Source organism: Centruroides sculpturatus, unplaced genomic scaffold (genome assembly GCF_000671375.1).
Source record: "Centruroides sculpturatus isolate CEXI.00-Female unplaced genomic scaffold, Cexi_2.0 scaffold704, whole genome shotgun sequence".
NCBI classification, from domain to species: Eukaryota; Metazoa; Arthropoda; class Arachnida; order Scorpiones; family Buthidae; genus Centruroides; species Centruroides sculpturatus.
In genome coordinates, this window is record NW_019384945.1 from 43,218 (window position 1) to 68,114 (window position 24,897).

At 27.1% G+C, this 24,897-nt stretch overlaps 2 protein-coding genes across 2 annotated transcripts in view; both read right to left on the minus strand.

Moving 5' to 3' along the window:
• LOC111632193 (protein KIAA0100-like) overlaps nucleotides 1-24,897 on the minus strand; it is a 102,112-nt gene that overhangs the window by 39,469 nt on the left and 37,746 nt on the right. The window contains exons 14-22 of the mRNA XM_023376568.1: nucleotides 23,963-24,074; nucleotides 23,798-23,889; nucleotides 14,634-14,706; nucleotides 11,196-11,297; nucleotides 10,614-10,673; nucleotides 7,790-7,883; nucleotides 4,292-4,499; nucleotides 3,624-3,799; nucleotides 75-173 (exon numbers count right to left, since the gene is read on the minus strand). Coding sequence (XP_023232336.1) covers nucleotides 75-173; nucleotides 3,624-3,799; nucleotides 4,292-4,499; nucleotides 7,790-7,883; nucleotides 10,614-10,673; nucleotides 11,196-11,297; nucleotides 14,634-14,706; nucleotides 23,798-23,889; nucleotides 23,963-24,074 — 1,016 coding nt within the window. The remainder of the gene's footprint in view (nucleotides 1-74; nucleotides 174-3,623; nucleotides 3,800-4,291; nucleotides 4,500-7,789; nucleotides 7,884-10,613; nucleotides 10,674-11,195; nucleotides 11,298-14,633; nucleotides 14,707-23,797; nucleotides 23,890-23,962; nucleotides 24,075-24,897) is intronic.
• On the minus strand, nucleotides 15,680-18,536 carry LOC111632196. Its single transcript, XM_023376571.1, has 2 exons — nucleotides 18,163-18,536; nucleotides 15,680-16,471 (listed from the first exon to the last, which is right to left on the minus strand). The coding sequence occupies exons 1-2, from the start codon at nucleotides 18,469-18,471 to the stop codon at nucleotides 16,301-16,303; spliced, it is 480 nt and encodes a 159-aa protein (XP_023232339.1). The 5' UTR covers nucleotides 18,472-18,536; the 3' UTR covers nucleotides 15,680-16,300.

A 24,897-nucleotide genomic window follows, 5' to 3' on the forward strand; every position in this document is an offset into this window, starting at 1 on the left:
ATATATATATATATTATATTATTACAACAACAACAAAATTACTAATGTAATATTTTATGTAAATAAATACATACCCCAAGTCAGATCATGATAAAATTTCAAAAATCCCATATTCCTTTCAATATCAACATTACTCCAAGGCTCATCTATTTCCACAACAGATTTTCTTTTTGCTAGAATTATATAAAATAAATTTTCACAATTATTGAGGATGTACCAAATATGGTTTTTTTTTGCCTAGCACCAAATAATTCTTGTTTTTCCTGACTACCAAATAACTAATATTCAACCAAATATTCCAAATAAATACTACCAATTTATTTGGAACTACATGACACAAAAGGCTTAAAGCAAAGCGAATGATATGTCTTCTAATTAATAATAAAAATTATACAAGTTTTTATTTTTAACAAATTATTATTCATTAGATGATAAAAAGTAAAAAATTAAGTATTGCAATTGAGGCACATCATTTTTGTGCTTGGCAAAGCTGGATGTATTTATGATGACCAGCAAAATCACTCATTTCCTACAAATACATTATTGTTCCTTCATTACAACTTATTACCCTTGAATTATGATTATTAATAAAAATTATTTGATCAAAATAATTTATAAAACTTATATTTGTTTCAAAAATAAATAAATAACAATATTTTTAAATATCTGAGCTTCAGCATGTTCTTTTCATTCTATTTTGTGTTTTATCTTAATTTATTTTCTCTCTCCTCCTCTCGAAAATGAGTTTATATGATTAAACAGTTTGACTTTGAGGAAGTATGTGTTTAATACTTGACCAAATACCAAATTAATAAAGTGAAATCAATAACTTTAACAATATATACATTTTTAATTAGTAAAATGTTGCTCATTAACTGTTTAAAAATCAACAGCTTAAAAAAAATTATTTTTTATAAGCTATTGACTTTTAAACAGTTTGATTAAAATAATTTTTTTAAAGATTTCAGTCATCAATTACATTTTGTTAAAAAAATTTTGCTGTATATTTAATTATGAGCAGATCAATAGTACAGTTATCATAATTATAAAAATATACCAAAAAATCCACTAAAAATATATATTTTTTTATTCTTAAGAACAACTCAAAATTTCAATACATAGCAAATCTGCTTTTTTCAGAGTCCAAACAATACAAAGTTCCATAATGTAATTACCAAGTATCCTTCGACTTTGCATGTCTACCTTCATATCCTGTGAAGATGGATAGTCTGAAAATGCATGGAATTACACTATGAAACAGCATGTTGTTCAGACTTCAAAAAAGCAGAATTGGTTTTTAGTTTCTTTATTGTATTTTATAATTTATGAAATATAAATTATAAATTAACACTAAATAAAATTCACTACTTCGGTTTGTACAGTATATATAAAATATAATTGTATAATTGCAATCATCAAACAAGTTTATATTAAAAGCACAATTTTTTAACAAAGACCATATCTAACTATTGAATATTTGATCTTAAATCAAAATATTTCATTTAAACAAATGCAGGAGACTAATGGATTATGTTATTATATTATGGATTATAGTTGAATTGCTTATTTTTTTAAAATTTAATAACAGAGCTAATGAGGAAATCATAAGAATTTAATGCCAAAAAATGGAAAAGATTATTATTGAAATTTATTGAAACAAAATCAAGCTTTATTGTATTTTTATTCATAAATTTAAAAAATCAAAAGTCTATTTTTCAAAAATTCCAAATTAAATTTTTAAAATTAATTTTTGGGTAAAATTACAAAAGTAAGAATTTGATTAATTTATAATTAAAGAATTTTAGTAATTACAACAACAAGTAAATCATCACAAAACTAATTGAATAATTATTGACAGTAAGTTGACATCAAAAACGTCCCTCAAAAATAATAAAGCCAGCTTAGAAATAAAATTATATATTGTTAGTATCAATATAATATATACCATCACTATAATTCTCATCTATGAAGAAGACACTGCCTAACAACAGGAAGTGATATGACATTGCTTGGAAAGTGTAGATAGATAGTTTTTTATTTTGTTTCTAAAGTTTGTTCATCAAATATGACTGGTTACTCATGTCCAATGGTTTAACCTTACCTGTGTTATATTTTTTAAAAATTTACAAAATTTAAGAAAATTTTTAAATAGACAATACAAAAAAATATTTCTTCTTACTTGTCCTTTCACTCAGATGAGTAGCCTGAAATAAAAGATCATGAAACTGTTATTTTCCTCATGTGCATGTGAAAGGACAAGTGAGAAGACACATTTTTTGTATTGTCTATTTAAGAATTTTTCTTAAATTTTTAAAAAATTTTTGTCCTGGCAATTTTTTATCAAATGTGTTGCATTTCTTTTGGCAAAATGCTTATGGCAAAAGAAATATAGGATTTACAAAGAAAATATTAGTCTAACACACAATATTTATGTATTACATTAATATTTTCTTTGTAAATCCTAAGCAGGTTTTCTTTAATTTTTAAGTAAGTGTGAACTAAAAGGCTTACCAAGACAGTTCAGACCGTTACTTCACACCTTTTAGCCCAAAACGCACAATGTTAAAATTCAATTGCTAGAGTACTAATCTGATACTGGCCATATGAGACTATTTTGACTAACAATAGAGCATGCAAGCTTTGATATCCTGGATTTTCAGAAGTTTTAGTACACTTCTACTAATGCATGATAACTCATGTTAATGAGCAGTGGTTTACAAGAAATCATTGTTTAAACTTTTTCATATGCATTGCATTATACAGCAAGTTCTATAAGTGAATTGTAATGAATAGGCAAGGACCAGCAATTAAAGCACCACATTAAAAAGTTCAATGATGTGGGTTCATCCTGTTTTTTTCCAACTTCATTCCAAAATTTTTTCTGACGTACAGGAAAAGTATTTGTTTACTATTCAAAGTTGTTAGTTAAAAAATATGTGAATGATTTTAATAATTACAAAAAAGTATTTTTGGGCCAAATATAATTCTCTAATAATTCATTGAAATACACACTTCAGAAAAAACTGAAACAAAAGTTGGAAAAAAAATGTCAAATCTGCATCAACAACCTTTTCAACTTAGTGCCTTACTCATTTACCCATGACTACTAATGATAATTTGTTTATAGAACTCCATATATAACCCACATGGAAAAGTTTAAACAATGATTTCTTGTAAATTGCTCATTGGCACAAGTTATGTTACCGTGCATTAGTGGAAGGGGTGTACTAAAATGCATGTCAAAGTTTGAATATCTTGTAATTGCTATTACATTCATATTGACCACAAGTGCTAAACTTGTGGTCAATATGAATGTAATGCAATAACTACAAACCAAAACTTCCTATATAAATTCAAATATTTTTTTATAGTAATTTAATTCGTGAATTATAGTATTAGCATTTTTAGAAAAAGAGATCAATTTTAGAATAAAATAAATTTTTTTAGAAGGAAATATAGAAAAAAATCTTTCTTTTCTTGTATTTTTCCTTCTAAAAAATAAGAAAAAGAGTGAATGTCATCTGTTAATAAATTGTCCTGTTTGAACAGTTTATGAAAATGAAACTTGCAACAATATTAAAGCAGTTTTTATGTGAAATACAGTTAGTAAGAAAAGTTTCTACCTCTGTAAGAACCTTCCTGCTCAGCACCAATAAGTTTGCCCCAGATATGTAATTTGCGTAATTCAATTAAAGCCTGAGGAAAATCTCTTAACGACACAGTAATTGAAGAAATATTTGCTTGAATCATTCTACACCACAGAGTACAAAATTCAATTTCTTCTTCTGGAAATGGACTACTGTAATTTAAAAAATTAATAATTTTAATATATATTTTTTTAAATATAAAAAAATGCTTTAATTAGTTATGTTTTTCGAGATTTGGATAAGTGAGGGTGAGGGTGAGGTTATCCNTCTAATTTCTAAATTTGTTTGATTTAGTATCTAAAGAGAATTTTAATATTTACAAAGTTGCCTGAATTCTAAGTGATGACTTAGTTTCTGAAGTCATGAAAACAAACTCCACAAACTTCTTATAACAACTAAAAATCAGAGAACAGCAACATTAAAGGGATTGAAAAGAGAAGCAAAGGAGTAGGAAGAAAATATAACAACAAAGAAGCATTTTTAACAAGAGTAAAACAGAAAGTCGTTAAACCTTGACAAAAGTCTTTTTCTGTTACTTTGATATAGATACATATATAAATGATAAATTTCAGTATATAATATGTTTTATTAATATAATTTTTTTTTAATTTCAAATTTTCTTATAATTGACAATATAGAAGTACCTGTCATCAATCTCTCTCATTGAAGTCAAAACCCTCTCTTTACCATGGTATGATAAATCAGCAACAAACATGATATCAATTTCATCCAGCTTCCACAACAACAAATTGGTCCTCTTTTTAGTATGCTGATAAAGTTGTTGTGATCGTTTTATGTAAATTTCTGCATTCTTCTTTGCAAAAGTTGCATATAACTCTTCTAATTTTGCAGCTGTAATGTATGAAAGGAAATAGTAATATAAAATATTATGTTCATCTAATTTTTAATATAAAGAAATCAATTTTTTTTAATCTTGACAATCTGCATCTCATAAATTATTAGGTATTAATCAATATAAAAAAAAACATAAAAAGAAAAAGATCAGATAAACATGCATTAACTAAAAGTAAGATAAAAGAGATTTCTGAATGACTTACTTTACAAACTGTATGCTTTTATTATTGGAAATGATTAATAATTTTGACTCAATTCTGCTTTATGAAGCTTTTTGACATTAAAGATCTCTCTGTTTAGCATTTTCAAACCTCTTGGTTCATTTTCAGGGCAATCATTTCTATTTAAATATTGCAAACTTTAAATATTGAAATAGAAATTATTGAAAATTGATAGATATGCGAAATCCGCAATTTTTACATAGATGTCGGGAACTTTTGTAAACAACTCCGATAGAAAAAACACTCTTGGTGAGAATTATATCTGAGGTCACCGTTTGTTTTCACCATTAGGTGGGAAAGTTGACACTTAGTTGATCGAAATGCACCGTCAACAGAAGTCGATCACGTGACTCCTTTCCCACGAAGAACGTATAAAAGCTCGAGCCCCCGGAAGCTCAGGGCAACCAAAGGAAGTTATACTTATTACTGTGAGCATCTTGTCTCCATACACCGGACATAGCGACTGAAGGACATTGCTATACGACAGAACTTTGAACTTCCTGCGCCAACTACAATTTCGACAGCCCATTCAATGAACGCATTTTAGTCATATCCTCATAGAGGTATTTGTATTTTAGAGCTTTGTGAACTCTCTCTCTCAGAATAGTCCTTACAGCTGTTAAGAGCAGCCCTTTGTATAGTTAACTCATATTTAACCCGACCCTCCACTTATCTCACAGATACCAAAAATTTCCATAAAGCAGAAGTCAATCAAAATTACAAAACAGTGATATAGTAATAAAATGTTAATTAGTAAAATCATATTCTGTGTTTCATTTAAACCAACAAAAACTTATAAGAATAAAATATTTTTTCATACTTATTACACTTAATTCTTGTTTTATGCAATGGATTAGTTCTAAGAAAGTCAAATGTAAACTAAGACTAAAATTCATATGAGAATTATTAAATCTTGAAAAAATATCCCTATATTTCCAACAAATTTTAGTCTCAGTTTACTTGATTTCAATTAACACAAACTTTCGCAGAACAATTCTATTACATTATATAAACTGAAAATTAGGTGTTTAAAAACAACAACAAGAAATTAACATCTATTAATTGAAACAATTTAAATTTCAAAAGCAAGTTAAGATTTGATTCTAGAATTGTATTTTATTATTTTGAATCAATTCTATTTTTTTAAATAAATTTCTTATAAATATTTTAACTATAGGAATAGGTATAACAATATTATTTCCTATATCTATTCCTATAGTTAAAATATTTGTAAAAAATATCAAAAGTAAATAATTTCAGTTAGAATCTGGGAAATCTATTTAGAACTACATAAGAATTAGCATACTTTATCTGTTAAATAGAAGTTTGTTACAATAAATGAAAAATAATATTTCAGTATTATTTAATAAATTCCTTTAAACTATGTATGCTTCTAATTTTGAAAACCCCTTTTAAAAATGTATGAATGTATATTCTCTTACTTCTTTCTTAATTCATAAACCAAATATTGGTACAATATTTTGTTTCAAATTTCAATTGTTTGACTTGTAGCAACTCAAGTAACTATGCTATTTTTGACACATTATTTTCTCACTAGTATAAATGCATTTCGAATTATATTTAGTAATTCCTCTTCCAATATACATATAAAAATGATACAAAACTTTTTAAAAAATTACAGTTGAGTCAACACCCCAAGGGAAGTGGAAATGTTTCAAGTTATCCGATATGATGACTAAAACAAAGTTGGGAAAAAAACACAAAATTACAATTAGGAAAATACGATAGTGCTTTATACAGTACATGCAATGTATCTCTCTGACCATCCCATCCATCACTGGCACAAAAGTTGGTTTATATTCAAAGTACCCCAGTTATTTCTATCACTTTTTGTTTCAGTATTGGCCCCAAAACAGGAGATTTGATGTACAAATTTGCTTTAGCCAATGTACCAGAGCATCTTCGACATATTTGTAAAGCAACTTTCTCTGGCATTTTCAAGAAAGCCACAACGAACACCCAAGAAAAAGTTTCTTAATTTCCTCTTTTTTCTTCAGGGTTCCCACCAATGTTGTTTGTGGAAGGTTTTTTTTTGTTTGCAAATTTGGCTTGTGAAGTTTTATTACATTCAAATTCAGATAAAAGTTCATATTTTTCCTTCAGCATAAGGATTGTTAGCTTTCAGATACTCATTTCTAATAGAAATGTAAAACATGTGCTACACATAATGCATGAATGAAAAGTGAGGAAATGCAAAATCAGATTCTGCTGTGACGTTGATATAGATTGCATATTTTTTTGTTTATCTGTTGTTATTTTATATATAAAAATACATAAAATGTTAAGGTATTTTTATTAATATGTATATATTAATAAATAAGTTGACTTCCCTCCTGAAAAAAATGAGTTCACACTGCACAGTAAGCTGTGCAGTGTGAACTCATTTTTTCGGGAGGAAAGTCAACTTATCAGACGTCTAAACTAGTGTGGGACAGACAAAGTATGTCGATTTATCCTTAGTTACAAATTAAATGGTGTCAAGTAAACCAGAGTTTTTTAACATTAATGCCTACATAAGTTGGCCTATATAAGTCATGTTTAATTGACAAGGAGTCCAAACACCACTTGATAGATACATCCACTACATAAATACTTGTAAGCATTACATTTTAATTTGTAATAGTCTGAATTGTACTTGTGTGTATATAATTTTTTAAAAGGTTTGTATTATTTTTATATGTATATTGAAGAGGAATTACTAAATATCATAATTAGAAAAGCATTTATACTAGTGAGAAAATAAATAATGTGTCAAAAATAGCATAGTTACTCAAGTTGCTGCGAGTCAGACAATTGAAATACAGAACAAAATATTGTACCAAAAATTTTGTTTACGAATTAAGAAAGAAGCAAGAAAATATAATCATACTCCAAATCCCTGTAAAATAATTAATGTATGAAGGTATATTCAATTTGAGAATCCCTTAAATTCAGAATAATAGAGACTGTACAGTACATTCTAATATGCATTCCCAAAGAAAATGCTGTCTTCATCTATCAATTACTAGAAATATCAGATATTAAATCACAGAATAACAACTTTACCAGGGAGAAGTAATTTCCGTTTTATTAATTTTTCAATCTTTTCGTCCAATATTCTTCGTCGCTTTAAGCTCTCGTGATATTCATCTTCTAACAACTAGAATAATAATAGAAATTTATAAGGTCATTAATGACATTTAGTATTTTCTTTTATTTTAAATTATTAAAAAATTCTATATTAAAATATCATAATTAATGCTTTTATTTCAACATCAATATTCAAACTTAAAATTATGTATAAATAATATTATTTTAAAACCTTTCAGTTTTAATGTTACACAGAAAGATGTGTTCTAAAGAATTACTTCATTTATGTAAATACTTGTTATAGTACGTATGTTAAAATAGTTTTCTAAATTCAACTCGAATAACTGTACCTGGATAATAATAATCATCATAATGTATGTAATTACATTGTTTTTAAAGTTTTTGTATTTTTTGTAGTTTCTGATTGTAAATACCTGATTTCTGATGTTCTCAAGAATAATTTAAGAAATTAAAAACTAAATTTACATTTTAAAAGTCTCTCTTTCCACATAATGACCATTTGTGGTTTTTTAGCAAATGGTTAATTAAGTAATGCAACTACAGAATATAAATTTATTATATAATATCAAAATATGCACAATACAGTAAAATTTCAATATAATGTTCCTCAAACTAATGATTTCCTCAACTTAATGATCATTCTCTTTGATCCCAAAGAAAAGCTTATATAATTGGGCTGCAATTTGAAAAAATTGTAGACCTATAAATTTCCACTGTCGTATGTCCATCCTTCCTTAATCTTAAGAACAGAGTTAGACAGACAAAAATCGAGACTAGATACGGAAAGCTTAACTACATACTAACTTCTGGTTAACTATATACAAACTTCCGGTTTGCATCAGAAGTCACATTATTTCAATTCAAAAGTTTTCCTCTGAAAGGAGTTAGTTAAAATGACCAGCATAACTCTATTGCTAACAGGAAAAGTATGATGTACAAGAGAAAGACACTACTGTACTAATTTGAGATGGAGAGCATATATTTTAAATAAAATAAATTAAAAATATGATTAGAAATTGCAGCCCGTCATTGTGACGATGTCACAATAAGATAATTGCATGTTATACACTTACTTTTCTCAAATAAACATTTTACTCAATTTATAATCATATTATTTGGTCCTAAAAGCAATTTTTGCAGTGATCTAATATTAAATTATGAATTTGGTAAAAATTTCTCCTCTGCTAAAGGAAATTTATAACAGGATTGAAATAGCTCTACAATCTAAAATGCTGACTCTCCATTTAGTGCAATTGCATTGCCATCACCTGATGATTCATAGAGAAGTGCAATCACAGCACTATATGCCTACACACTTCATGCAAAATGGAAAGCAATTTGCAATGAATTATGGAATTTTTTAATATGGCAGCAAATCCAAATGTCATTATTATAAGTATTGCATTTATTGATAGCAAAACAAAACAGAAATTAATAAAGAAAAAAAAATAAAAATAATGTTTTACTTGATCTGCTACTATTTAAAGCCATTTGTTTTCATACTTCTGTTTTTAACTTCTCGTTTTTAATTTGGGTCTTTTTTGTCATAAAGAAAGGATGACATCTGATATTCTCCAATAGTTTTTCAACAGCAATATCTGACCATCTAATATTTGCCATTTTTGTACATTTTTTAAATTTCTTGATTTAAAATTTATTTTTATCAGCCCCAGAGAATAGTTAGATTGAAATTTTAATATATACAAAAAATTATAGTGAAATTGAGTAACATTCTGTAAACTAATATTTTCTGGCTAATTAAATATATTCAGTATAAATCTATAAATACAGAACTTCATGCAACATCAATAATCTGGTCACTGAAAATCAGACATTCTGTAAGAAAATATTAATCAGGAGCTTATTTCTCATTATTTTAAGCAAGAAGAATTATAATGCATTATGTCAATCCAAACTCCCAACTAATTTCCAAAACATAACTTCTATACACAGGACTGACAAGAGCTATAGGTGCACTAGACAGTCAGTCACCCAGATGCAAAAATTTATAGGTACTACAGCCAACTTCAGTTAAAGGAAAATATTTATCAATTATTTTAATTAGACTTATATATATAAATGAAGAGCTGTTATATGTAGGAGGGATGGCTATTCAATGCACAAAACATCTAGTACAAATGAAGAGGATGTCAAAAATCCTTGGGCCAGCCCTGTCTACACCTAAGTTACAAACTCTCATGTTAGGATATAAAACATTTAATGCATTGCTTTCTGAACACCAAACAGTTAATATATGTAAGTTGTTTAGCAAAAAAAAGTTGTTTTGTATGAAATAAAATGTAAAGGCTGCATGACATACTGCAAACATTACAATCATAACATAGCAGGGCAAAAATACTTTTCTGCCAGTAAAACATTAAGTGAGAAGATACTAAGTAGGAGATACCAGTATATAAAACAGAAAATTTCTGTCCAGAAATTGTGATGTATGTTAAAGTATAGCTATTTAATGTCGATAATGATAACATATGTGATAATACATCATAAACTGCAGGAAATTGTTATAAAATAAGAAAAATATAGATAGAAGATGAATATGTAATAAAATTATAGCATAACATCTAGTGAATTAAGTTGTTTAGTATCTATAACTATACATTATTCTTTATAAAAACATTACTATAAATGTTCACATTTATGTAATTACACATTTCATTACATTGTAATATTACTAATAAAACTGAATGCAATATTAAAGATAACATTTTAAACTATAGATCAGAATTCTTTCATAAAATAATGAAATAAAACATCTCACTTCAAAATTATCTCTTAATTTCACTTCGAACGGATCATCTTCAATTTCCATAGAAAATGCCTGTAAATTTTTTAATATTGAAATTATTAATAAAAGCTGTTAAATTTTATGATTAAATTCTAAATGTTGTTATTAAATTTCACTTTACAATAAGTAATTATTTTGTAACTTTTTGTTTATTCATATAAAATGTGTAAAGTTATTTACTGTTAAATGAAATAATTATCTCAATACCAATTGGTGGAGAAGGCTTATTAAACTGTAATGGATTTGTTATTAAGGTATTTTGTTTTGTTATGATTTTTATTTTATTTTTACTTTATTACTTTTTTAAAAAATTACTAAGATTAACAAATTTATTTTGATGTTCAAAAACAATTAAGAAATGTTAGTCATAAAAATAATTCTTATTAATAATGTTTGATAGTTTGTAAAGTATGTTTTATTAATGTAGATAATTCTGAGAACAATTTACAATATTAAAGTTTTGATTACTGTAAGACAAAAAAAATCAGTTTTGAAAAGAAATTTAAATGTCTTAGATCTTAAATAAATATCAATAGAAGTTAAATTCAGAAAAACCTTAATTTTGATGGAGACATCGGCAGGTAATGGTGAACTTAAGGTAAATGCTTTCTTTTCTCTCTTATGAATTAATTTCAGCCATTTAATAATGCTGACTGCCTGAAAAATTAAATTAAATTAATTAGTTTTTTATTTTAAAAAAATTTATGCATTGCTTTAAAAGTTATCATATTACAAACATTTATTTAATTTAAATCCATACAAGTTTAATAAAGTTTTTGTATAAATGCATGTCAGTTATAATACTATGATCTATTTAAAAACAATTTAAACTAATAAATCCTAAGTCCATGCTAAAGCTGCAGGCCTCTGCTTTATAGTGAAAATAAAAAATTATATGTTCAGTATAATTTTTTATACTGAACATATAATTTTATAATAGTTTAGATGAATTTCTTTAAAGTAAATCTAAAAACTAAAATAACAATAAATCTGAAAGTAACATTTACTTTAGAACACACATACTTGTTCTTAACAGGAGTGAAGAAAGATAAAATTATAAATGCATTTCATTTTTAAATTTGCTAAAGAAGCATTTATAACATAATTTTCTTTTTTACTTATGCTCTTGTGTCCAGAAATTACTATTTGTAGTATAAAATGTAAAATAATTAATTAGAAGTAAATTTTATATTGAAAACATCTACCAGATATTACACTGAATGTTCTTATCAATTTTTTGCCTAAGAATTTAATAATGCCATGTATTTTGATCTTCAGATTTTCAGCTCAAAATTCTGATTTATACTTATGTCCACCAATAAATCAACTCCAAACATGTGGTGGGCTACCAGTAAATTAAAACTGAAATAGGGACACAGTACAGAGTAATTTAAGGACTTCATTTTCATTGCCAGCCTGAATCACAGTAAGTGGTGCACAGCAAATGTGAAAAGTGCCAGTACAGTTATTTATCAATCTGTGGTAAAGGTTTGCATTTTATACCTACCATGTAAATTGACCCTTAGTTTTGGATAAAGACTTTTCAGTCTTAAAGATCAATTTACAGATATATATGATAATTTCAAACTTTTCCCTACAATCATAAACAACAATGGTTACGTCAGTATTTAATGATGGGCACTAACTATATAAAAAGTAGTTTAGTAGTATAAAAGGCAATGTAATTTAATTACTATTTAACTATGTAGTTACTTTGTTTTTTATAAAATTAGTTGGAACTACTAGTTAACTACATTTAAACTACTCAGAAATAGAAAAAAAAACATTAGAATGGATTAAAATAATTCTGTTTTCATCTCATTATTTAACATTTCTCAGAATGCATGTTTCTCAAATTATTCATATGACATTAAGCACTGAATAGATATTAAAATTTTCCCTGATAAGAAAAACAAATGTTTCCAGTGCAGCACTATTGGCAACGATAGTTTTATTCCAAAACTGCAAACTTTAGATGCTGATAATTGTGTAACACACTCAAACTATTATTACTGTTTTCTAAATTTCTGATTTTACATCAAAATTCCTGCTCACTATTTTAATTGAAGAAGTAAAGAAATAAGTAATAACTTGATGCAAGAACTAAACAAAATATAAATATATTTACATACTTAAGTGACGTACAGTTTTCTTATACATGTACTGTACATGGCAAAAACATAGCAAAACCTAATTGCTTAATTTGTTTAAATTTAACTCTTATCAACTGGATAATATAAAAATTTTAATTGCCCTATAATTGCTCAAAAATGAATAGAAAAATTGAACTAAATGTGTTGAATTTATCTTCATAAAAATTAAGATGCAATCACTCTGCTTAATAAATTATGCCAAAAAAACATTATAGTGAATTAAAATAAAAATTAGCTAGAATAGTTAAAACTAAGTAACTAGTTTAATCTAAACTAATTTAACTAGTAGTTTAATAACAGAATTGAAACAGTAATTGTAATCAATAGTTAACTATATTGAGAGTTGATAACAATATAGTTTAATTGCAATAGTAGTTAACTACTTTCCATCTCTAGCCAATAATATGTCAAACATATCAAATACGATGATACTTAATACTTTGAATGACTGATTTTGAACATTTCAGAGTTCAAATGTTAAATTTGACACAACTTTATCTTAGAGTTCAAACAATGCTTCAAAGTTTAAATTGTGTGTGCAGTGAAAAAATGTGCACACAATTATAAATTTAAATGATCTGTTGTTTACACAAGTAGTCATTCACTCTCACATTATGTTTATATATTGTTGGTTTTTTTTTTTTAATTTTAATTTTGCTATGTTTGGTTATATATATGTGTGTATGTATATATACATATATATATTTTAAAGAATTTCTTCCTACAATTATATTTTTCATCAACAGCTTTTGGGCATCCCATATGTTTTCTATCCCTTAACTTAAAATTTTCCAAATGGAACTTTTTAAACCATATTTGACATGTTTAAAGTTTATGAGTATCTTCTCTTACTGAGTATTAATGCAAAAAGTAATAATTTTATACCAATAAAAATTAAATAAGAAAAATCCGATAAAAATATAATTTTGATAATTAAATGTAAAAAAAAAGTGTGTTATAAAAAAAATTGTGTCATAAAAGATTGAAATGTTACATTTCAATCTTTTCTGACACAATTTAAAATATGTAAAGGTAAAAATAAAAATACACAGAAATAGAGATAAAGTACACATAATGTACAGGAAAAAGAACTAAAAAAGAAGGAATGTAAATTAACAATACATTGAATCAAATTCAAGGAAATAATTGGAAATATCTTATGAAACTTCAAGTAAATGAATATTGTTCTACTGGTTATATTATATTTTTGTCAAATGTTAAAAATAAAATCACAGGAGTTATTAAAAATAGAAATTAAAATTGAAATCTGAATAGACAAGAATATTGCTCATCTGGAAGAAAAGTGACAGATCTCAATAAACCAATTATTTTTGTTTTTGAATAAAATGAGTTGAAAATAGCTAAATTTTTAGCTAAAAAAGTGTCACAGGTCATGTTACAGAAATAACTGGTAAATGACATAAATATATATGAATGATATTAATTGAATATTATAACATTAGTTTTAAATTTCTTCAGAAAATTTTTTTGAGTTGTCACTTTTCTTCTGGATGAGTGATATAAACACTTAACATGTAAAGAAGTCTGAAAATTTAGTCTAAGATAAATAATTTTGGAACCAGTTTATTCTTCCATCAGATCTTCAACAGATTGACAAAATTCAGAATTTAGATGTCCAAGAATGTTCAGTGATATAAAAAGTTTGAATATTATTACATGTACTGGCAAAACTCTTCATTGTGTTATGTGCAGACATTTAAATTGAAATAAAAGTTTTAAAAAAATTCTACTGACATTCTTATCAGTTTGTGTTTGATAATACATTTGACAGTATTTACTAATTTTTAAAGATTATTTTAATATGTCAGCCAACTGATACCTGTTCACTACAAGCTTCAGCAAATTTATACTGATATGGAAATGTTGCTTTTCCTTCATCAATATGTAAATTCCTGTAAATAAAAAGATATCAAAGTTAGTAAAAACTTTTATATTAATTTTTCTAAAATTTAAGTTCTAAATCTCTACAATTATAATTTTTTTAAATTTTTACTGTATTATTATTGTAGCAGTTTGAGAGAAATTTAAATTATAATCATTATGCTTTAACAAATACAAAAAGATATAGTTGGTAATTGGTTAATAAACAAATCGGATAATGAACACTTTCATGAAAGATTTTTACGATCGGACAACGAACACATGTTCGGATAACGAACACTTCACTGAACAAATACAAGAAGAAGCAACGTAAAATAACAAATACCGATTGGTCTTCCTTTGTCTTCATGCAACAATTCGAAACTTTTTGGAGTGCGGGAGATGTCAACATCGACGTTCTACCCAGTATATACTGATCAGATAGTATTCCCCCAAACTTTGAAACTCTCCCTTGTAATTCCAGCCTTTTATATTTCTGACAGAAACAATTTTTTTACGTTTTCTTCTGAAAATGTGGATTTATGCGATATCTGCTATTAAAGATCTTTGAAGAAGTGGGAGGATGTCAGAACAACAGTCTTAAAATGGCATCCAAACCAGGTTGAGGTTAATAGGACTAGGGATCTCTACAATTACAATGCTATTAATTACTTCTGAAAAATCATGAAGAAGACAGAAAAGCAATTGACATTGTACANATTTGAGAGTTACCACGTCTTCTATTTACCAATTAAAAAAATTTTTGAGCAGATTTGTTTTTCTTACAAAATGTTACCTTTACAGATTTCTAGCTCTGCACACTGTAGATAAATCTAGAAATACAGTTTTGTATATCATAATAATATTAGTCGTTGCCAGAGAGCTCTATAGAGAAAAAAATCTATAAATTTCAAAACTATAAACATAAATTTAAATTTCTCAAAAAATAAACAAACAAAATTTCAAAAGTCGCTACTTTTGGCTGATTTGTCTGAGGTATCCGCTATCTCACTACGTCCCTCTAAAAGTTGCCATGGTTGGAAACACTGGTGAGCAGACATCTAGGGTTTAAATAAGGCAAAATGTAATTGCCAATAAAAAGGAGGAAAAATTTAAGATTTAAAACTATAATTTCTTGTGAACAGCAGTTTGGGCCCCCCTTCCAAGTGGGCCCTGTGCGAATGCACCTGTTGCACCTGCCTAGTTACGGCTCTGATTATAAGATCTGATCTTTTTAATATTATGTCAAGATTGGTTTAAATAATCTAAACTAAGATCATCCATATTGAAACTGGAGCCAATCAACCATCTTGTTTCTTTGCTAATCTACAGAATAAGTTTTAACTGTCCAAAATTGACCAGTTAACTTAGCTGACAGTTTATTCTAAAGATTTATACTTGTGCAAATTTTGTATATTAAAATGTATTTAATCTTGAGATTAAAACTCATGCTAGTGCTCATGCTATAATTACTGTAAAAATATTTGTATAATCAATGAAATTTTACCATTAAAACAAATGTTGTAATTTTATATTTTAGCATTAGTATAACTTATATTGAAGACTCCCATTATTTAATACAGATTAATTTAAAATTATTACATTATCTCATCAATAAAACCGGTCTTAAATGTTTAAAGTTTTTACTTTATTATATATAAAAATGATTAGAAACAAAACAATAAACAAAAATATTTTTATATAAAACCAAATTACTTTGTCTTCATAATCAAACTTGACAGTTCTGAAATTTAACACATAGTTCTTTATTTCTGAAGATTTTAGGCACTGAAAAGGCTGAAAAATAAATAAATGTACACATTAGTAATTTCTTTAACTAGATAAATATAACTTAAAGTTTAACAGTCAATAAGAATTGCTAAATTTAATGTCAACCTATATCTGTCTTACTAATGTTTATTTTCACTCTAACATATATATCCCATTCCCTGTAATCCTACTCAAGTACAGTTTTAAACTTGATGACATCTGTTTAAAATGGTCAAAATGTTTAATACTTAATTGCTTCTTGTTCTTTCTTTCGTTGTTTGGAAATAAGCACAAAATTGTGATGCAGAACTTATCACAAAGAAACACTATTTGATGAATAAAATAGACTTTATTTTGTACAACAGAAATGCCTAAAGGTTTTACGTGTTTTTCTACTTTTTTTAGCAAGTTTTTATTTTATGTTTTACAGTTTTACTAGTATTTACCCCTTTGTTTTAAATACTTTGTTACTCCAACAGTCACTTTTAAATATCAGTTTAGTTTTATCAATTTGTACAATAAGGACTGAAGAGGGGCAAACAGCCCAAAATGCATTTTTGTTGTACAAAATAAAGACTATTTTATGCATAAAATAGTGTACCTGTGTGATAAGATCTACATAGAAATTTTGTGCTTACTCCCAAAGATCAAAATGTTTGTTCACCAAAAGTTCTTTCTGAATTCTAAGGTTCTTATTTTTTTAGGTTTTTTTTTAAGCTAAATAAAATGTACATACAAAATGTTAAAATTAAAAAAGAATTAGTATTAAATATAAATAAATTAAAATTTTAATATATTAAAAATGAAATTTTAAAGAAATGCACAAAAATTGAATTTATTTTCTTTCATGAAACTGAATTGACTCCATTTTCTATGATTGTTTTTTAAAAACAAATCACAAGCATAACTATTGATGTATCTGTATTGCGCTGTACGGTACAGTACATTAAAGTAACAGTTCTATTTTTGTGTGCATTGAACGTTAATAAAATCAATATACTGCTAACTAGATTCTGGGAATATAAAGAAATGTGTTACAATAGAACTAGGTTGTATTAGGACAGTTTTATTCTTTAATCATAAGTTGTTAACTGAATAAATCTAGTTAGCTTAAGCAAAATTGAATTTATTTCGTGTATTTTTATTTAAATTTTCATTGAAATCCTACTGTTTATTATTATAGTTGATATTTTATCAGCTAAATAAATCACAGTATATAAAGAGAAAATAAAAATTAAATAATGATCTGCAGAATTAGTTGTGCTCAAATGCTTCTATTCAAATTAAATCATGATTTAAATAACAACTCTTCCTTTCAATAAATTCATTAATATTACAATTCTAATCCTACATTTGGATAAAGATCTACAGAAAATGTAACTTTTTCAATGGAAAATGATGGTAAATATTAGTGAATTGACAATTGCAACAATATTATAGTTTATTATATCTTAAGATAATAAAGTCAAACTATCCACTGTAAAGAAGTAACTAATACACTTTTAACAATGGTAAGGTTGGAAAAGAGCTAATGTTTTCAACCTAGTTAACAAGAATCATCTTATATCTGTTCACACTTGATGATGACCCACTAACTAACTAGTCAAAAACATTGTCATTTCTCAAACTTTACCTACTGTTAAAGATGTATTGTGTTACATCTTCATTTTTGAGCACATTATTTAAATATTTTGATTAAAAATTGTTGTCATTCTTACCTTTTTAGGTTGAATAAAATGTTGTACTTTTAATCCATCGAGCTCAAATTGCATTCTTAAAATTGATTTTTCTACAATGAAGGAATCTATTCTAAATGCCAGAACTGTTCCAGCATTACTAACAGCAAAGATGTCAGTGCTATTCAGTTTTAGTTCTACATTAGAAAAATGTATGGCAGAAGAGTTTTTTTCTTTTTCTCTCAGAATAATCTTATTGTCTAAACAACTGCTTGACTTTTTAAAATATAAAGATATTTCTTGAATGTTCTTTGATAGTGATGGAGACCATTCAAGCTTTGTTCTCTCCATTTTGCATTGAATGCTAAATGCAGATGCAGAATCATTCCAAACCTTTTAAAAATAATTAAGAATATATTTATTAAATAGTATATTAATAATTAGATTTATATTAATATATATTTAGATATAAATCTAAAATAACATTATTATTATTATTATTATTATGTTGAGTTTAGTAGGCTATACTCAGTTGACACTGGTTGCTGTGTACTATGCTGGACCAGAGTCAAAGCACAGCATGACAAAACAAGACAAAAATTAAATAAGTGTGTCAGTTTGTGTGTCTGTATTCAGGAATTTCCTAACAAAATGACATGTATTCAATATGGTGGCCTTAAGTATAGTTTTAGTCCTCTCCTTTATTCTTTGTTTCTTCTTCTTTCCAGAACTTTCCTTTCTAACACTTTTTCATTGGGTGGGGTGACCGATTCTTTGAACCATGGAGAACAATGAAAGAAAAGAGGCTCTGGGGCAAGTAAGATAAGGGAAGGACATTCTTTGGCCCAGATCTCAAGGTGGACAGATGTCGAATGTGGTGCTCCAGGTTGCAAATGGCAACGACTGGAGAATTTGAGAGTTTGAGAAGAGAATTGGAGAAACCTAGTAATTAGGTGCAAGGAGAAACCTAGTGATGATGACGACGATAGATTTTTCAGAAAAAGTTCAACATGACATCCCACCCAAAATTGTGAATTCCAGCAAATCCCAAGTATTTCACTCCTTACTGTACTGTATTTTCCTTGATTCTCTACTCCCTATCATCTTTTTTTCTTTCCCTAGTTTTAAGCTAGCGCACAAGTATTAGTCATAGTTTTTGGTTATCATTTATACTTGTTGTGAACGGTACATTTTGTCATTGTCTGCAGAAATATTGTTTGACACCGTATTGTAATAAATTACTGTGGAGTTGGAATCTAAAAAAAAAAACCTGTTCATATACACGAAATAAAGTACTTTGTTTGACCATACTTCACTTAGTGTTTTTGATACGTCTTTCCTTCATTGGTCTACGTATATTTCATGTGAACATCACATTATAATGTATGTGATTTTATTGTGTTTATCAACAAGTGTGATGTCTGACCTGTTATGGTAAATTCTTTTTTCTGTGATTGTGGCTCTGTCACAATACATTTTGTGTGTGTTGTTTTCCAATACTGTCTGTGGAATGTATTTGTAGTATGGTTCGTGGATGTCTAATAATTTGTGTTTCTTTGCAAGTTCTTGGTGTATTATATTTGCTACTTGATTATGTCTATGTAAATAATCTGCCTATGCCAAGAGCTTGCAACCAGCGGTGATGTGGTGTATAGTTTCTGGTATGATGTGAAATTTTCTGCATGTATCATTTGTGAATGTTATATTTTTGAGTAAATGTGTTACCAAGTTTCATCTATTTGCAAACTACAGTTACTGCAAATTCTCTCAGGGTCTATTATTAGTCTACTGTTATACATCAAAATATAATTTTGACTATATCTTAGCTGCAGAATTAATCATTTTATATGGCAATTTATGTCCATAAACAAATAATTCTCACACATATAAGTTGTTTTAAAAATACTGATATGATATAATTCAAAATGCTTGTTGTTTTCCAACAACGACCAATATTCTTGTATGCTCTGTTCGCAACACACTTTTATAATTAATGTTTAATAAGTTTTGATCAAATGAGGATTTCAAACAACCATAGAAATAAGAAACTGTGTCAATTTAACAGATTTTTCAATGCGAACATCCAATTATGTATAATTATCCATCATTAAACACAATTTATACAGTTTGTTATATGCTACTTTATCATGTTATCATGTAGTTTCAATAGTCTAATCCAAAAAAGAAACTATTGCTTTTATTATTAATACTGATATTCTAGAAACATCAATTCCAATTGCAACATATAAGCTAGAATTTTATGGTATATTTTATGGTTCTTGCTTTATATTTCAAAGATTTAAAGCAAGAACAATTTTCATTTTATTGTGATAAGTAATTGCCCATATAGGACAGCATAAAATAGTACAGATGAAATCATTGAGTAAAATAATTTCATATAAATATGAGGAGAATTAATATTAGCTTTTGAAAGAATAGGTCTAATAGAACCCAGTGCCATTTTAGCCTTACAAATACCATAATTTTTAGCCTGTAAAAACTGTCCAGATGACAAAAATAATTATTAAAAGACCATCTCTCTCTTGGTGATAGTCTACGATCTTTCTTAAACACCATCACTTTTGTCTTTGAGACATGTTAATCCATAGTCACAACAGAATTCCTCTAGGATTGTGATTTTCTTTTGTAACATTTGTGGAGTATCAACAAAAATTAGTGTCATCAACATACATTATTAGTATATGCAACTTGACCAGAGAGAAATCTCAGGTAGGTCAGATTTAGCAAGTTGCCCTATCAAAGCATTAACATAAATAAAAAAGCAGATTACCCAATGAACTTTTACATTTAAAACTATTAATTATTTGCCAAAATATTTTAGAGTTATTGCATGTCACCAATCTGCTATTTAAGTTCCAAAAATAAGACTGTTTTTTCTTTTGGCATTATAATTTATATTTTTATTAAATTTTANATACTTTCATTTTAAATTTAAAAGATTCACAATAATTGTGTATATTAAATAAATACAATAAATAAATAACAATAAAAATAACATAAATAAATAAAAACATAGTAAACAAGGCTAAATACAACTACTACAAGCTTTAAGGGTTTTTAAGTCCCATGCTTTTTTCTATTATATACTTCCACACTGTTGGAAGCGCATTAGCATCTCCTTGGCATTTAGGCAACAGTTTTTCATTTTACTTTTATATATTTCCATCTTTTCCATCTCCAATGCAATGGATGGAGAGTGGACCATCTTAAATGACTTTCACCTCATCCCATTTTACAATTGCTTCTTCTGTCTGTGCCATAATCACTAATATTGTGTTCTTGTGCTCTTTATCAACATTGTATTTGTGTTCTTGCAGACGTACCTCCAGGTTTCTTCTGATTACACCCACATAATCCTTTGCTACTCCTAACAGTTGATTTAAAAATGGTATTTTATAAACTCCAGCTTTCTCTTCCATTTTTACGCTGTCTTTATCGTTCCTTAGTAAGCTATAAATATTGAGTGCTCTTTTATAGACCATTCTTGAGTTTTTATAAGGAACCAATTCATTCGTCACTCCTCTTATATGATTATTGTATGTGAATTTGTTAATTGCATCTACTTTAGTATCTTTTTTGCCTTTATGTTCTCTGTAATTGCATCTACTTTACTATACTTTTGTATCTTTTTGCCTTTATGTTGTTGTTCTTTATGATAAAAATAAATTAAGAATAAAATTTAAAATTCTTCAATATATTTTTACAATTTAAATTACCGTCAGCTATTTTCTAATAAACTATTTGTTTTATGGTATTGTATCATCACCAGAAAACTTCATTAACCTATTTATTTTAATATCTTTTTACAGAGGCAAGTCTTAAATAAAAGGTCATCTCGGTAAGTAAAGTTTTGTGTAGTTTTGGTTTGTCAATGGTAACTGTGAAATGACAGATTGTGAAGACAATTTTTTTTTTGTTTTTGTATTCCTCAATATATTTTTACTATGTAAATTATCCTCAGCCATTTTTTTTAATGAAATAATGTAATAAAATCTTCACAAAAAATTTTATTATAAAATTTGAAAGCAGAAAATTTTGTGTTTCATTACTTTATATTCATATAAGGACTGAAATATATATAGCTTGAAGAATGACAATTTAATAAAGTAAAAATTACATTACAGATACTAAACATATCTTTGTTGTTTGCCATGTCCAATCACCAGGAACAACTATTCTTCACTGCAGAGATGACCTTTCTTTGTATTGCAGAGAGCATAAACATATCTTCATGGCAAGCAATGAAGATATGTTTAGTATCTGTAATGTAATTTTTACTTTATTAAATTGTAATTTCCGCCAGCCCTTTTTTACATTGAAGAATGACATTAAAATAAAAAAATAAATAGATGGATGGCTAAGGCAGTTAAGGTACTTGCTCTGGGAAACCCAGGATTGAATCTGAGCAGTCAAAAAAACCTTGGAAATTTTTTCATGGGTGGTCCATCCCAAATATATCAGGCCCACTCACCATCCAGTTGTCCCCATCTTGGGTGTGGCCAAATCCACAATGGATCCTCTTATTAACTATATCAGCAAGATGTAGCCTACATTTGACTGCATTTTTAAACATGATCATCAGATTAGAAACATAGTCCTTAAAGGAACCTTCAATTTGGGAAAAGGATGGAAGTCCAATGATGCCAAATCAAAACTATAGGTATAATAAAAAATATTCTGTGTTAAATGTTTAAAAGATTCAGAGCATTATCAGCATTACATGATAATTATTATCATACAGCAACAATATAATTGCTAGGACTACTAGCTGTTTCTTGCTTATATTATTTTGACTTTAATTCCTTATAGTGATAAGTATGTTAACAGACAAAGCATCTATGTTGGAAGAATAGATTCATATTGAAACTCGTCTGTTCTATGTTTCTATATTTTAACCCGTTTATTTTTCAAAATAAATGAATAGGAATCTTGTCGGCATCATATATCATTAATCAGTATGAGCATATAATCAAGCTAAGCTTTACTTAGGAAAAGAAGTGGCTTTGAGTTCTTGGTTAGCTTTACATAGGCATGTAAAGAACACTATAACCCATTCATATGTAGAAGTGAATTGGTCCAATGGAACCTTTATCTTTAACATCCATCCCAAACAAACATGACTTCCCATTAAATGGTAGAGGTTTGAATTTTGGTAAAGTCAGGACACCTGATTTAAATAAAAAATGGAGAGAGAAAGAGAAACATGGCATGACAAGTAGAAGTACTCCAGAATTATAAGTCATGTAGTGTTTGTACATATGTAACATGTAACATTTTTGCTGTAAAATAAATATACTTTGAAAGTATAGATTCTTGACTAGATTCACAATGTGTTTTCCAAAAGGTGGAGCTATGTGAACCCAACTCCTTTGGAAAGAGGACCAAAATTAGATAGCTTGGAAATAACAGATCACCTTCTAGATCCTCAAGAACAAAGTGGTGAGATGCACAAAAAAATCACAAAGTATTTTACAGAAATACAACCCTTAGCAAACAAATGCAAATATGCAAATTTGTGTGTTCAATCAACACCTAAATAACCTTACTTTTTGAAATTCCCTCTCAGATTTTTCTCCTAAATATTACAAAAAACTTTTTATTGTCATTTTAAATAATACCTTTTCACAATTCAGGATAAAAATAATGAAAAATTTACCAAGCTTTATTTTTCTGTAGCTCCAATTTTCCAAAATTTTCCCGATATATCACATTAGGTTCTTCTGCATCAAAAGATATTAAACTTAATTGCTGTAATTAATAAAGTAAAAAGATTATTCATTGATAAATATAATATTGAAATAATAACAAATAAAAATGTTACCTTAAAAATAAATATATCATAATCATTAAAACAAATATTGAGATTTTCAGCTTGAAAACTTGAACGATTGTGAAGAAAAGCTATTGATAAATCATTAGACGAAACAACTAACCTATAAAAAATTAAAATTTTAATATTTACTAAATTTATTGTTACATTACTTATTAAATAATGATCAATCATTTAACATAATAATTATTTTAATAATTTAAATGATAAACTTGAATTTAAAATTACACATTTTTTTCATTCTTCCTTTATTGTCTATTTTTAAATTTAATTAACATTTTTAATAAAATAATTTAGCTTTAACAGAATTTTAAACCAGAGTTTGTAACACTTTATTAGTCTGTTTAAACCAGTTTTAAACAGAGTTTGTAAACCAAAGATTTTGTGAACTTTACATTTAAATTTACCAAAATTAACTTCAGTTTCAAATGTGGGATATTTACCAAATTAATTGCTATTTAAAATTATATGAAATCCATTTAAAAAATTTTTAAAATATTTTATACAAAATAGCCATAAAGCCAGAATAGTCTGGATCAACAGAAATGTCATTTTAATGCGCTGCATTCATTACAGTTTTGTACAATACACTGATAATACCATGAATGGTTAATGAGAGAGAATGCATTGAACATATCATATATAGGGTGTTTTTTTTAAACTGACTGTACTCATCTGTAGAGCAATCTAACAGCGGGACTATTGCCAAATTTGGGAGAGTGACTAAGGACATCATGGGAAAGATTCCGCGAAGAAAAATAGTAGTACCCAAATTCGCCGGTAGAGGTGGATTTGGCGCTGTTGTAGCGAAGAATTTGCATAATGCACTGGTAACACCTCAAAATCCAAATTCAAAATGACATGGTCGACAGCAGTGCCACCTAATTTGGCTTAAAAGACAAGGACAAAAGTCCAAAGCTCATTCT

Excerpts from the sequence above, each read along its gene's own strand:
- LOC111632196 (XM_023376571.1), bottom strand. The coding sequence starts at position 18,471 with ATGGAGAGAACAAAGCTTGAATGGTCTCCATCACTATCAAAGAACATT. Across the intron at positions 16,472-18,162 it reads ATTTTATTCAACCTAAAAAG|CCTTTTCAGTGCCTAAAATC; the intron begins GTAAGAATGACA and ends TTTATTTTTCAG.